This window comes from Sphaeramia orbicularis, chromosome 10 (assembly GCF_902148855.1).
Source record: "Sphaeramia orbicularis chromosome 10, fSphaOr1.1, whole genome shotgun sequence".
Lineage (NCBI taxonomy): Eukaryota > Metazoa > Chordata > Actinopteri > Kurtiformes > Apogonidae > Sphaeramia > Sphaeramia orbicularis.
Window position 1 is genome coordinate 16,746,062 of NC_043966.1, and position 14,708 is coordinate 16,760,769.

General features: G+C 38.0%; 1 protein-coding gene and 1 pseudogene across 1 annotated transcript; both read left to right on the forward strand.

Moving 5' to 3' along the window:
- Positions 1–152: 152 nt before the first annotated feature.
- Positions 153–11,953, forward strand: LOC115426947 (signal recognition particle subunit SRP72-like). The gene is given in 21 exon segments (XM_030145236.1): positions 153–266; positions 945–1,065; positions 1,423–1,543; positions 1,892–2,035; positions 2,728–2,839; positions 2,929–2,960; positions 3,755–3,879; positions 4,588–4,645; positions 4,762–4,893; positions 5,006–5,134; positions 5,518–5,590; positions 6,697–6,765; positions 6,927–7,021; positions 7,231–7,334; positions 8,508–8,585; positions 8,690–8,711; positions 8,713–8,828; positions 8,970–9,007; positions 9,216–9,327; positions 9,329–9,373; positions 10,901–11,953. Coding segments are annotated over 21 exon segments (2,007 nt in total). The 5' UTR covers positions 153–166; the 3' UTR covers positions 11,082–11,953.
- On the forward strand, positions 11,942–14,708 carry LOC115426797 (snRNA-activating protein complex subunit 1-like; annotated as a pseudogene).

A 14,708-nucleotide genomic window follows, 5' to 3' on the forward strand; every position in this document is an offset into this window, starting at 1 on the left:
ATATCCAGTTTTATAAGCATTAAATTGCGTCTATTTAATCACTCATCTCATCTATTTTACGTTAAACAAAATAAAAAAATTAATAATAATTAAAACAACAAATCCTGTAATTCACCCGGAAGTTCAAACCTAGTGTTTCCGGTCATCCACAGCCCATTCAGCGAAGATGGCGAGCGGAGGAGTGTCTGTGGCTTCGCTGTGGACCGAAGTTAACCGCTGCGGACAGAATGGAGACTTCACGAGAGCCCTCAAAGCTCTGACTAGAAGTAGGGTTACATGTGTATCAGCTTTAGCCTCAAGCAGCCTCAGAGTTGCGTTCGTTTAACGGACAGATGGCACCTTTTCCCCTTTGCCTCAGTTAGCGGTGGCTAACTGCATGACCAGCTGTTAGCATGCGGCTAGGCTAATGACTGTTACACAGTTATTTGTGAGAATTAACAGTGCCGAAATAGATTTATTTTTATTAAGTAGTGCTCTCTGGCGAAGTCGTATATACCGTAGCTGTTGGACCAGTTGTATTCTACATAATTATGTACATTGATGTAAGCGTGTAGTTTGTAGAAATCCACCGTCCTGTCCTGACAAGTGACGTGTCCCTAGCATGGCAGCTAACTTATCATCAGTGTGTCAAACAGATCATGTATGTGAGCAGCTGCTGTCATGTCTGTGTTAGCATTTAAATACTGCTTAAATACGATGGCTGTTTTATGTCATTTGCAATTACGGGCTTGCACGGTGTTTCATAATATTGAACAGTATTATCAATGTATATAAATAAAACCATTGTACTAACTGTATAGGAAATTGTTGTTGTGTTTAGTACATCGTAAGTCATGGATATGAGTTCCCAGATCAGCGTTTCTAATCACTTATGTGAACTGTGCTTGCCTGCCATGATAAACTGCATTTTAATTTTTTGCAATGTGTCACCTTTTCTTTTGCAGTTTTGCACGAAAACAGGGATGATGTAACGGCCCTTCACTGTAAAATAGTTTGCCTTATACAGAATGGCAGCTTCAAAGAGGCGCTGAATGTCATGAACACCCATTCAAAAGTACTTGGCAGGTAATCTATGAACTTTTAAATATTTAATATTGACTGTATCATGGCATATATCAGTGATAAGTACACGACATCTTAGATACAAAGGTAGAACACAGAAACAAAAGCGTTAAGTTATAAAAGAATGAAGTTTCTGTGTTATTACCAGTTTGTATTTGTATTGGAGGCACTATCAGGGTATTCACACTGTTATTGATGATGAAAGTCCATAAACACAGTGTCCAGCAATTAGCAGTGATGTAGTTTCACCATTAAGAACCATATTATTTTGAAATTCCCGATGCCGTCTTATACACATGTAACTCTTCTTAGTTGTTTTTCCTCATTTTAATTTTAAAACTTGCATCTCTTTTCTTTCAGTGAGGTTGTGTTTGAGAAGGCATACTGTGAGTACCGTCTGAACAGAGTGGAAAGTTCCCTGAAGACCATTGAAAATGCTCCTGTACAGACAGACAAGCTGAAGGAGTTGTATGGTCAAGTGGTAAGTTAATTAAACTATTAAAGCATTGATAAACGCCTTTGTTATGTATACTTTACCAACAGATGATGGTAATCTACTTTTATCTATAATTATAAATGAACCATGCACATTATGATATTTCTACTTTTTGTCATTTGTCTTTCTTCAAAGTTATGAGATTACTACAATGGTCTTTTATTTTATGGTTACTATGTAGACTTTACTTGAATTTAATTACCAGATATACAACAATATTTGTCTATTCTCTGCTTAATGTGTGGTCATATTTAAGCTTGTTTATAACATTTATGCCTCTGAATTTGGAATGGTCTTTGCTAACTGGTCTTTTTTTTTTCTTTCATTGTCTAGTTGTACAGACTAGAGCGATATGATGAGTGCAAGTCTGTCTACACTGATCTGATCAGGAACTCCCAGGACGAGTACGAGGAGGAGAGGAAGACCAACCTTGCTGCTGTGGTGGCTGCAATGAGTCAGTGGGAGGAAGCTCCTCTGGTAAATATTCATCCAGAAAATAAATGTTTGGCCATTAGCTGATGGTTTGTTTGAGTCTTATGTTCATGTTGTTATGAAACCTTAACATTTCTTAAATACCTTAACCAAAGCAAAGGTTTAATATAAAACATGTCAGTCGTGTTTGTGTTCAACTACTTCCTCAGTGTATTTCATTTTACTAAAACTAGAGAAGAAAAAGCAAGGTTGGCTTGGAGTACCATTCAGACATGACGCAATTCAAAGTGCTTTACATGAGATGCAGAAATACATGTAGTAAGATGTTAAGACAACCTTATTTCATTTCGGTGAAAACCATCAAAATAGTGGTTGATTAAAAGACTTTGCAGGTAGATGTCAATTCAATCAAAAGTAAATATATATTTGAATGACTTCTTTTTAAGCTATATCTAAGTTATGGAAAAGCTACTGTAGACCAAAAGAAGTAAAATGTTATTTTGAATTCTGGTTTAATGAGCTGTCAGATTAGTTTTAGGTATGAAGACACCCTTATAATATTGTTGTCTGCTGAAAATAAACACTAGAATGCATTTTTCTGTGTTGTATATAGACAGAAATCCTCCAATTCCTCCTGTGTTCTTATGGTGGGACTTTAACTGCAGTGTTACTGGGAACATTACTACCTCTATCGGAGTTTGTGGTTTCTGAATTCTGTGTAATATTTTACTTTACAGGAAGATCTAGGCCTCCCAGAGTCGACGTATGAGCTGTGCTACAACTCTGCCTGCGCTCTGATTGGACAAGGACAGCTCAAAGAGGCTCTGAATAAACTACGAGAAGCAGAAGGTCAGTCTAATTATGTCTTACTGTTCCTGTCAGGTTTTTATCTTCACCACTCATTGATTTCATACTGACGTTTTGTTTTTGGTTTTCAGAGCTCTGCAGGGTTTCACTGGCAGATGATTCTGTGAGTAGTATTCTGTTTTCATTCAGACCTATACGTGATCGAGGAAATGTATTATATAACCACAATAATTAATTTTTTTTTTTTTTGAACTGTGCATACTTCTGTATTTATTTGGCTAGATCATTAACTTGCAAAGCATCAAATTGTTACTGTGCATGGATAAAGAATATGGGACTTTTCAAATGGATCATGTGAAAGAATTGTTCTTATTTTAAAGGGTAAACAGCTGTAGTTATAAAGCTATTCAAAATATCTCTAAGAAATATATTTTAGCTCAGCATTGGGGTAATGATTGTGATGTGCAGGATCAGACTCAACTTTATTGTAATTCAACCGTATGACATGATCAGAATGAAACAGTTACTCAAGTCTTAGTGTATGCAGCATTAATAAGGTCAAGGTTTATTTATGTAGCACATTTCAAAACAGACACTACTGCCCCAAAGTGCTGTACATAATCATGAAACAGAATATAAGTAAAAGACAGTAAATAGAATAAAACAATACTGACACAAGGTTCATGCATTAAATATTAAAACAATAAAAACAAACACTGACGACAATAATTTAAAAGTAAGATAACAGCAAAATGTCCAGCTCATCTTGTATTAAAAGCCTATAGAGTAAAATAGTAAACAGAATGGAATAGTATATAAACTACAACAATAGCTTAAGGTGGTGGTGCATGAGCAGCAGCAACAGTTTACAGCTGGAAATAAAGTGACAAGTGACTGAAATGTAGTAGGTTATTGGTATAGTTTAAAGTTTGACATTGACAGTTTTGTGCCTTTCAGGATGTGACTGAGGAGGACATCGAGTCAGAGCTGGCAGTCATTCACTCTCAGATGGCTTATGTCATGCAGCTACAAGGTCGAACAGATGAAGCACTGCAGCTCTACAACCAGGTCATCAAGCTCAAGTGAGTCTGTTTTATCAAGTTCAGTTTTCCCTGTATACAATAGAAATACAGATGTTGTAGGATTCTTTGCATGTATTGTGATAGAATTTAGCATTCAGCAAATATATTACATACACAGGCTTGCAGAAAGTTACACTTGCATGTATTTTAAAGGCCTCTGTCCATAACCATTGTAAATATGTCGAATCCAATAGCCTTTATCGTCATTGTGTGTACAAAGAAATTAGGAGTGCTGCTGCAGTCAGTGCAACAATATTAACAAAACACCGGTACTACAGAAATAAGAATAGAGCGAATATAAAATTACAACACTAAAAATAAGATAATTTTACAAAGTAACATGAGAATAGAGCCAAGTACAGGGTGTCCCATAAGTCTCCATACATAGGAAAAATAAACGTTTCTTGACATAAACCCTTTTTATTTATATAATATGCTCTATATGACTGCCATTTTGTCGGGAACACATTTCAATGCGTGTCCTCCACTGCTGAAGAACTATAAAGAAGAAATATAAAGAAATACATGTTAGAACCATATGTATTATGTCTCCTATGTATGGAGACTTATGGGACACCCTGTAGAATAAAAAATTAAAATGGACAAAATATGAATTGACACAAATTTACAGTATTAACAGTATGTGACAGTATGTATATCTATGAACAATATTAACAGTATTACCCATGAAATGTGACTTCTGTGCAGGCCGTCAGATGTGGGGCTTCTGGCTGTGACGGCCAACAATATCATCACAATAAACAAGGTGCGAGTGTGACCTGTTTATTAAAAAATGTTGTGGCTATTTCCATCTAAACAGCCCTGTCCATTACCGTATCATCATATGTCATATTTTACATGTTCGTGAACCTCTTCTCACAGGACCAAAACGTGTTCGACTCAAAGAAAAAGGTGAAATTAACAAACGCAGAAGGTGTTGAATACAAACTGGCGAAGAAGCAGCTGCAGGCCATCGACTTCAACAAAGCCCTTCTGGCAATGTACACAAACCAGGTACTGTTACAGCTGCTCTGGCTCAGTTCTTCACAGTAGACTTTGGGTTCTCAAAATTGCAGGTTTGCTACCGCTGATTTTTCTTTTTAACTTTGCTATTTACCATCAACAGGCTGACCAGTGCAGAAAACTGTCATCCAGTCTTCAGTCTCAGAACCCGGGTCACCCTCGACCGGTCCTCATCCAGGTCGCTCAGCTGAGCAGAGAGAAGCAGCACACCAAGGCCATAGAGCTCCTACAGGTAAAAGTCTGGGATTCTGTTGGTTCTGTCTAGTTCGGACCCTCTATATTTTCTTTCTGTGTATACCACATGTATTATTTATCTGTCCACTGCTGTATCCACACTCTAAACTATTATTTAAAGCATATTACAGTTATCTTAGTTACTATTTATACTACATGACCTTAAACCCATCTTTGAGAATCTATGCAGAATGTTTAGACTGAACCATTTTCTGCTGTTGTGTTCAGATTAGAATGAAGTTTTAGATTTTGATTTCCTTGTTTAAGGCTAAAGCTAAATACATCCTTGATTTCAGTGAAGCTTTTAACACAGAAACTCACAATTACAGTGTTGTGTTTGTTGTAAAAGACTGTGCTATCTGCTTGTGTTTTCTGTTGCAGCAATTCTCTGATCAACATCCAGAGAGTGCTTCAGGAATCAAACTAACAATGGCACAGCTGTACTTAGTACAAGGTACTGCCATGTTCTCGTACATGGTACATTGAGAGATCTGTTTTGTTGGGGTACATTGTTTTTACTTGAATAGAGTGTAAATACGAAGGAAAGTTAAAAAGTTCTCAAACAAATGTAATAAAAAGTTTATCAAAATAGCAAAATATTTTTTTCTACATAAGCTGCATTAGAGTCTTAACACTTTTGCAATCTATTTTTCCATCGATTCCTTCATTGTAGAATTCTTGTAGAAGTCTTTGACATAGTCTTTGTCTTTCACATTTGTCTGGGAACTTGACTCTCTGTTTGTGATTATTGTCTTAAAGGGGTCATATTTTGCTAAACCCACTGTATTAGTCTTTGGTTCATTTATTTGTGTATTTGGACCCTAATAGTTCATAAAGTTTGAATTTGAACCCTCCAGGTGCTACAAAGTTATCTTTATATTCATTCCGACAAAAATTGAGTGGATTTCTACAACCCATTGCAATTCCTTCTTAATTTGTTACGCTTTATAATTAGCTACGCCACGACATTTGCACATATAAGGTCAAGACTTTCCAACGAACATTTCTCAGAGTACGACATAATTGTTTGTCAGCAGCAGCAGTTGTAGTCCATACTGAAAATATGTCCAAACTTCGAGCCGATTCCCTTATAATGTTCTAGTTGTTGGTTGCACGGGACAGAGCAGCACAGTCAACGTGGAGGGGGTGGTGTGAAGTGAAGTGAAGTGAAGTGGCTCATTTGGATTTAAAGGGCCGGCGCTCAAAACGACCTTTCTAGTGTCATTACTCAGAAATAGGGTTGACCTGTGGAGTTGAATTAATGAAGAGTTCAGACCCAAGCATAGCATTTACAATTTATATAGACCACAGGGAAATGTTTAAATGTATAATTCCATTTAAAAAAAAAGCAAAATATCACTCCTTTAACAAAAAAGTGTTTTTTGTAGTTATTTTATTGCCTCTGTAGTGACAGTTCATGAAAACAACTTTTGTTTCCTCTCGGATAACTTGTATGACATTATGCTGAAAAGTTACAGAATTATTGTTCACTAATACTTAAAATTATCAATACTGCAGCTGCTGCTCTTATACTTTTAATATTGGATTTCCTGTCCTCAGGTCATGTAAACAAAAGCCTGTGATGTCCTGAGGTCAATTGAGAGTTCAAGCACAAAGCGGGGATGGTAAGTCTGAGATGACCAACTGTTTTCTGGAGATAAAAAAAAGAGTATCTGAATTTCTTTTTCAAATCAGGTCTAGATTGCTGTCTTTTTAGTGGTACTTGTTTTTTCTTGCTCAGTTTAAACAATCTTCCCGCCCAGCTGATAGACATGTTTTGGACTCCTCAGGTATCGGCTTGGTGACGATGTATTCCCATGAAGAAGACATTGACAGCGCTATTGATGTTTTCAAACAAGCTATCGGTCACTACCAGTCTGAACAGGTCTGTGAGCGACTTCAATATTTGACCTGAACACTGACTGTTATTTTTTCTTGAGAAAGAAAAAAAAAAAACTTCTCAAACCTTTTTCTTTTGTGTTTCCATTTAGTTTTGAATAAACAGGAAAACAGAGGCAATCAGCATCTGCACTAGTGTCTGACATGTGAATATGTTTTTTCCGTTGTGTAATCATCCTACTCCTTCCTCCTCAGCCTGGATCTGCTGCACACTTGGCTCTTGTACGAGAAGCTGCCAACTTCAAACTTAAGTACGGGCGGAAGAAAGAAGCCATTAGTGATCTGGAGCAGCTGTGGAAGTGAGTACAGCTCTGCTAAACAGTCCTCCACTTCAGCATGAGTGATGTGTGGGGAGGAAGATGTTTAATGTGTTCTCCATAGAGGTTATCTCACAGCCGTTGAATGGTTTATTGTTTAGATCTTCAGGCAGATCTATTCTAATATATACAGCACATATAGTTTGATTTCAACTGCAGTTCTACAAATGAAAAGAAATGCAGAAAGTATTTCAGGTTGTAAAATGTTTTTCTATGATATGCTGAAACCCAAAGTAATTTTCTCATTCACAGCTGCATGATCAGTAGTTATGGTTTTGACTGTTATGGTTATGATCATAATTCTGAGACAATCTCGAAGACACTGTTAACACATACAGTCGCGTAAAAATTATTAGACCACCCTTGTTTTCTTCAATTTCTTGTTCATTTTAGTGACTGGTACAAATAAAGGTACAATTGTTTGGACAAATATAATGATAACAACAAAAATAGCTCATAAGAGTTTAATTTAACAGTTGATATCTAGCCATTTCCATGGTTTTCTTGATAATAACCAAAATCACTTACATCGATAGCTATGGCATAGTACTGCCAAAACAGTGCTTTTAGGCATTCCATGTTTTCTTTTCTGTCTGTTTTAGTCACATGATACACACAGGAGTTAGTACTTGATTGTATAACATATGTTTTTGATGACTTTTGATCATCTAATCATTTTTTCTCCGCGACTGAAGGGAGCACAGTTGGGCACAAAAAAAATACATTATCTGTAATTTTCTCAGTTACAGAAAACACTGGAGGTGCATGTTTGTAACGGTCCTTACGGTTACACACTGATGTTCAGATTTGTGAGCATATTTAGTGTAATGAGACTTGTGCAACATTTTTCACATAGTTTCATGATTTACAAAAATAAAATATTTAATTTGGTTGGACATAAGTTGAAATATACAGGCATCATGTTCCAGTTGAAAGTATAAAAAATGCTACGCTAATAAACATCTGAGATTTGCTTACTTTACACTAAACATTAGTTATAAATAACATAAATACCTTTGAGATGATATTAGACCTGTCTATTTTTATTTCAGGAGGCCATTTTACTCATAAACCTCTCTTTATACTGTATTTTTTCCTAAATGCTGCTGTTTTCCCCCTTTACAGTTTAACTTACACATATGTTCTTTCCCTCAGACAAAATACCAACGACATCCACACACTGGCACAACTGATCTCTGCATATTCTCTGGTGGACACAGATAAAGCCAAATCGTATCCTTTCACTGAAACAGGCACTGGTTACCTGCAGTCTGAGCTACATTTGAAATGCAAAGGTTATTCAGAACAAGTAGTATGACCTTAACAATTTTCTCCAGCCTCAGCAAGCACCTACCGTCTGCAGTACACCATGTCCTTTAACGTGGATGTGGACGAGCTAGAAAACTCCCACGGAGCCACTTACGTCAGGAAAAAGGCTGCTAAAGTCACAGGAGAGAACCTTCCCAAAGAGCAAGGGTAAAAGCCCATCGTTCTGCACCATCAGCGCTACATTTTAAAGATTTATGCACATTTCAGTCCTTTTTTTTTCAGGAAAGATGAACTTTGGCTGATATGCATAATTTCCTTTTAAGCTTAAAATCTGTATTCTCTTCACAGCCAAGTTGACATCAAAAAGAAGAAGAAGAAAAAGAAAGGTATGTGTATGTGAAACAGGGTTAGGGTTAGAAACAGGACTAGACACCAGCTCTGATTTTCTCTGTAACAGTATTGAAGATGGTCAGTATTTTCTGACTTCATGTACAGTATACGTGTATTATGTTCTGCTTTCTTACTGAGTAGCTCTAGTTCTTAACCAACATGCTTCCTTTCAGTGATGGTCCATGGTCTTCTATTTCTCCTCAGGCAAACTACCCAAGAACTACGACCCCAAAGCGACCCCTGACCCTGAGAGGTGGCTGCCGATGAGGGAGCGCTCCTACTACAGAGGCAAAAAGAAGGGAAAGAAGAAGGAACAATAGGAAAAGGCACCAGGGGGCGACGGCCGGAGCTTCAGCCGAGCTGTGAGTAGATACACGCAAACACACTCACCTGCTCGCACACATGTCTGGCTGCAATTTCCTGCAATTTAAAGCTAGTAATCCACTCATCTAATAGAAGAAAGCACCTCAGATTGTCCTTTTGTTTTGATGCCAATAAACCACAGTGGAGATTTCCAGCTGCTGCTGTTTTGGCAAAAATAAAATTATTCACAGTCTCACCCAAGGGGATTTACATGTGCCAGGAATAGAACAACAGTGAAATAAAGTAAGCCGGATCAACTCAGTTTTCATTGTTTGATTGTAGTTATAATTTTTGCAGATGTTTTATCAAACTTGTATTGATAATACTGTTTTAAAATGGCAATGTGCTCTGTGGCTCTGTCTGTGTTTGTGTACAGCACCACATATAGGTGTGGCATATGTATTACACCATTTTATTTCCATTTCCACCTGGATGCAGATATTTCTTGAAAAGATATGTGTATGGATGCGAAACTTTTAGAATCCGCAAAAGAAAAATACCACGACGTCTGGGCATAGCCTCTGGTAACTGGGCCCCTAGCCTTTTCCTGTAACCGGATAGACACATGTGCGATGCTTATTACCACAGTACTGTGGCAGCAGGGGGACAGGTTACCAGTCTTCACATGACATAACGAGGGCACTGATTGGCTCTGTGGTAGTAGACAAATGACAATGTACAGTACTGTGGCAATAGCCACTTCATTTTAAAATATCCAAAAATATATCCATTTGGTAGTATCCGTCACACTAATTTTATGATCCAATCTTTTTTTACCTGTTTATTTAAACAGTGTTTAGAGCAAATATTGCAAACATAAAAAACATATAGACAGAAAGGAGGGCTGCTGTAATGTCTATACCGGATCATTTCTTCTGTCACATATGAGTAGAATGGGACCTGTTCTTAAATGAAGTTCATTTCCTATATCTTTCCTCAAAGTTCCCTGCACTGTTCTTCAGATGAAATGCCAGCTTTTCCTCAGTATATTTTCTCTACAGTAATTTACCTTTTAAAATGTTGACCAGATAAACCAAACAACTGAGCAATAAGTTTAAGGAGTAACTTATCTGGCCATATCATAGTGTTTTATCACAAACACAATTATGTGTTTATATCTTATCTCTCCTCCTTTTTGACTATCTGTTCAAATAACGCACAGAAGTACAGTCAATTAATAATAAATAATTGTTTTGGCATAAAAATTCTGATTTATTCCCTGGTTTGTTGTATAATTCAAATAAAGTGTCAATAAAGAGTTGCATTTAAGCAGTAAATAACTTAATAATAAAGATTTTTCCCAGAAATGGAGATGTGTAAGTTACATCCCGGTATGTGCTTTAAAATTTCTGACTGAATCACATATTTTCCATCGACACTCGGTATAAAGGCGAGGATTGGATTGAAAAAGTCATGTTTGGAAACAGGAGCAAGGTGACATAAAATGACAAATAATCCACTCAACAGCCACTTCATGTTACGTTCCAACATCAATGTCTATCCTCTTTTTAACCTCCTCTTTTCAGTGATGCCAGTAAGACGGCCAGTAGCCCCCCTACGTCCCCCAGACCTGGGTCCGCGTCCGGCTCGTCTTCAGCTGCCGCCAGTAACGTGGTCCCACCCCGACAGCAGAAACCTGCGGCTTCAGGGGCCACACGCAAGAAGGCACCACAGAAGAAGAAGAAAGGAGGCAAAGGAGGCTGGTAGTCAGAGAGGTCATGGGATTCACTGACATCTGTGTGGCTGAGAATCATCAAGAATGCTTTTTTATGTTAAATTTGTGGTTTAGTTTTTTTGTTACAGCCCTGCATTAAAATATTCGTAACCAAACTTTTACCCTTCTACACCATCAATCATCACCAGGGTGTTTTTTTTTTATTTACAGAAGGGAAGATGGAGATATTTGCATAGCCACTTGGAAGGTTCCACTCTAATGAAAACTGACTTCAGGTTCTGCTGAAATGAACTTTTTGTCGCCCTGTAAAAGCAGATGATTGTTGGATTTGTGTTTTTTTTAGATGTGACGTCTTGCAGTCACAATGAAATGAACAGACGTTACCTATTGTTCATGAATGTCGTCATTATTATTATCAAATGTAAATATTCATTTAGTCGAATCCAAACTCCAGTCATGTCTCCTCTGACATGTCGAGTTTTCAGAGGTGTGTTGTACTTGTAAACACCTGTAATAAGTTTAAAACAAATCCCATAATCAAGTCCTTCACAACTATTCATGTTTTATAGGAACACTTTTCATTTAAGGTAAAGAAATTTACTTTGGAGTCCTTTTTTATGAAGACATCTGCTTATGCAAGGCTGCAAACTTTCATATGTGGTAGAATGTCCTTTTTTTCATCTTTGTTGGGTCTGCATCATGTTTCCTGATCATGTCCCTCAGTCATTTGATGTGGTTGTCAAAGAATATTTATTTTGAATCCGTGTCGGTAAAAATTCGAGCAAAATAATTTACATTCTTAAAGGCAAATGCATGTTTTAGGAAAAAGAAGAAAGAATATTTTGGCCAAACAGGTGTCCCATTTTGTTAAGTCTTAATAAAAATCTTGACAATGAGAAACCTGTGTTGTGGAAATTTTGCTCTGCTGCTGGTGAATAATGAAATAGAGGACTTCAGCCGGCCAACAAGGTTTTTATTTCTTTGCAAAAAAGAAAAGGTGAGTTCTGCAAATGAGTGGTGATTGTGAAGAAAATACACCGAACTACTAGCGAGATCCACCTTTATAGGGGTGGATCTCGTCTGTCAGGTGACACCTCCAGTCTCTTCAAAGGCTTTTTGATTGAGTGATGAGCCCTGGGTTTTAACAGTCACCTTTTGTTACCTTAAGAGAAAGTTAACATACACTAGGGGGTGTTTGGGTAAGGCAGTGGTTTCCAACCTTTTTTGGCTCGTGACCCCATTTTACATCACAAATTTCTGGCAACCCCAGACATTCAAAATGGAGACATTTTTTTTGCTAAAATTAATTTGTTTTTGATCATATAATAGTTTGCTATACTATGTTGCCAATAAACGTTAATTTTAGATGACATTTAGTCTATATAATGTATATTATTCTGGACGGAGGCAGAAAAGCCAGGTGTAGATTACTGCACAAAGTGAGAATTTTATTTTCCTTGGTCAGGATATGTTCAGTCAGTCCAGCTTGGATTTACAAGGCTGACAATTAATACTGAACAAACTAGAACTCAAACTATGAATTATGAAAGAGCTGCAGCATCCTGAAACCGACCACAATGAACATTTGACAGATAAACAGTGCCACAGTGGTTCAGTTTCAGCTTCACAGTTTGTCATGTCTGTTATGTATTGGGATTGTCTCTGTCAACTCACCATATATTTTTTTATTAGTAAGTTTTTGTGGGTTTTTTTTTATCAATTACTAGAATTTCAGGTGACCCCATTTGAATTCCAGGCGACCCCATGTGGGGTCCTGACCCCAAGGGTTGAAAAACACTGGGGTAGGACATGAGAAAGTTAACATGCAGTAGGGGGTAAGTCTACTTCCTGATGAAGGCTTGAAGCCGAAACACGTAGAAGTGTTTTTTAAGGTCTAGATACGACCATGCCATGGTAATGAAGGCATTTTAATGTTTAAAGAGTGCCTTGGAGCTTTCTTCCAGTTTATTATCTACTTTATGAATCCCTTTTTCCAAAGAGCACCTCTAACAAACTCTCTTTTGGTCTTAGAAGCATTCTTTCCCATGAATATTTGATACCGTAAGGAGTGTTTTAGGTGAGGACATGAGTCAAAGAAGGGAGTTTGACAAAGAAATTAAAATTCCATTACACCTGCTCCAGTGTTAAATGTAGTGAACTTCTAACACAATGTGTCTGTAGATGCAGAAACAGATTTTTATTATATAAAAAAAACTATGTTAGGTGGTGTACTATTGGTTGATATTTGCATAATGAAATTTCACTTTTTTCACTCCAAAACAAGTAAAGTTTGGAGTTGATATTATTTATAGGTTACAACATTGTTAATTTACTGATCTGGTCCATTTGGGATTAATTGGGCTGAATGTGGGCCCTGGAAGCTGCATTTAGAGAATTCAGACACATCTTACCATGGCTTTATCTGGTCATTTCACTCAGTTACAAATCTTCATAAGCTAAAAACACTATTCAGACGCACCCTATTTTTTTCAGAGTTGGCTTTTTGTATAATTTGTTGCATTTCAAGCTTCTATTGATAAATAGCTGTGATCACATGTACCTAATTGGTCAATCTGGTAATTGACCCCTCCCACCTGGTGCTGCTCTTCAATCAGCCAATCAGACACTGCACCTGTTCCTGGTTGTGTGCAGAACTCTTTCAGGCTTCTGACTTGCCGTTTGTAAGTTTTGTTTTGTGGACAGGAGCCCCGGTGTCCGCCTACTTACGCAGAGTTCTTCTTTGATCCTCTGACTGAAGATGTGGAGGAGCTTCTGGGTCGTTTCCAGCACAGAGACTCAGTCCGGTTATGAGGTGTTTCTCATCCATCTGGAGGGAGATGGGCTTCTCAGATGTGTTCTTTGGGATACCAAGCATGAATGAAATGAAGAGGTTCTGCAGAGGTCACTTGGCCACAGCTGTGAAGTATTCTTACTCCTTACAGCTTCCAGATCAGAGTTGGAGGTTTGTACCTGATGTTTGGATTTTATCACACACAACTCGCCATACCACCCCTGAAGATCAGATTGGCTCTGAAGGACTGGAGTGACGTACAGAAGTTCCTCAAGAAATCTGTCGCCTCCGGGCACTATGATGTTGTTTATATTTTACCAAAAGCTTGTGTTCTCCAAAGCTTTTCACTACACAGCCATGGCCACATCTGCTGAGCTTCCAAAAACAGAGAAAGAAGAAGAAGAATGAAGTGTGTGCAGGCTTTTTGGAAGGACCACTGCAATCCAGGAGCTTCGTTTCTGCAGAAATCTTTGATGAGATGGCCAATATTCAGAACCACTATGAGAAGATGAAAACCACTTCAGAGGAGGTCAAGGCCAAGCAGATCTCCCATGACCCATCAGGACTTTGTGACCGGCCTTAAGGACTGCATGTCAGCCTTCATCAGTTGGCAGCAGAAGACCTGTCTCACAAGATGATAACAAAGACAAGAACTCAGATGAGGATGAGGATGAGGAAGAAGGCAGCTGGGGCTCAGTGCAGCAGCAGGGCCAGACTCCTGTCCTCCATCAAACAGAAGAGCTACAGCCAGTTCCAGGAGGCGTCCAGGTCCAGAAGGCACCGCCAGCCAGAGGCCATGGAGGATGCCAGCTCAGGGCAGAACAGGTCAGAAGGCCCGCCAATATGCAGAGCAGGAAGCCTTCCCTGA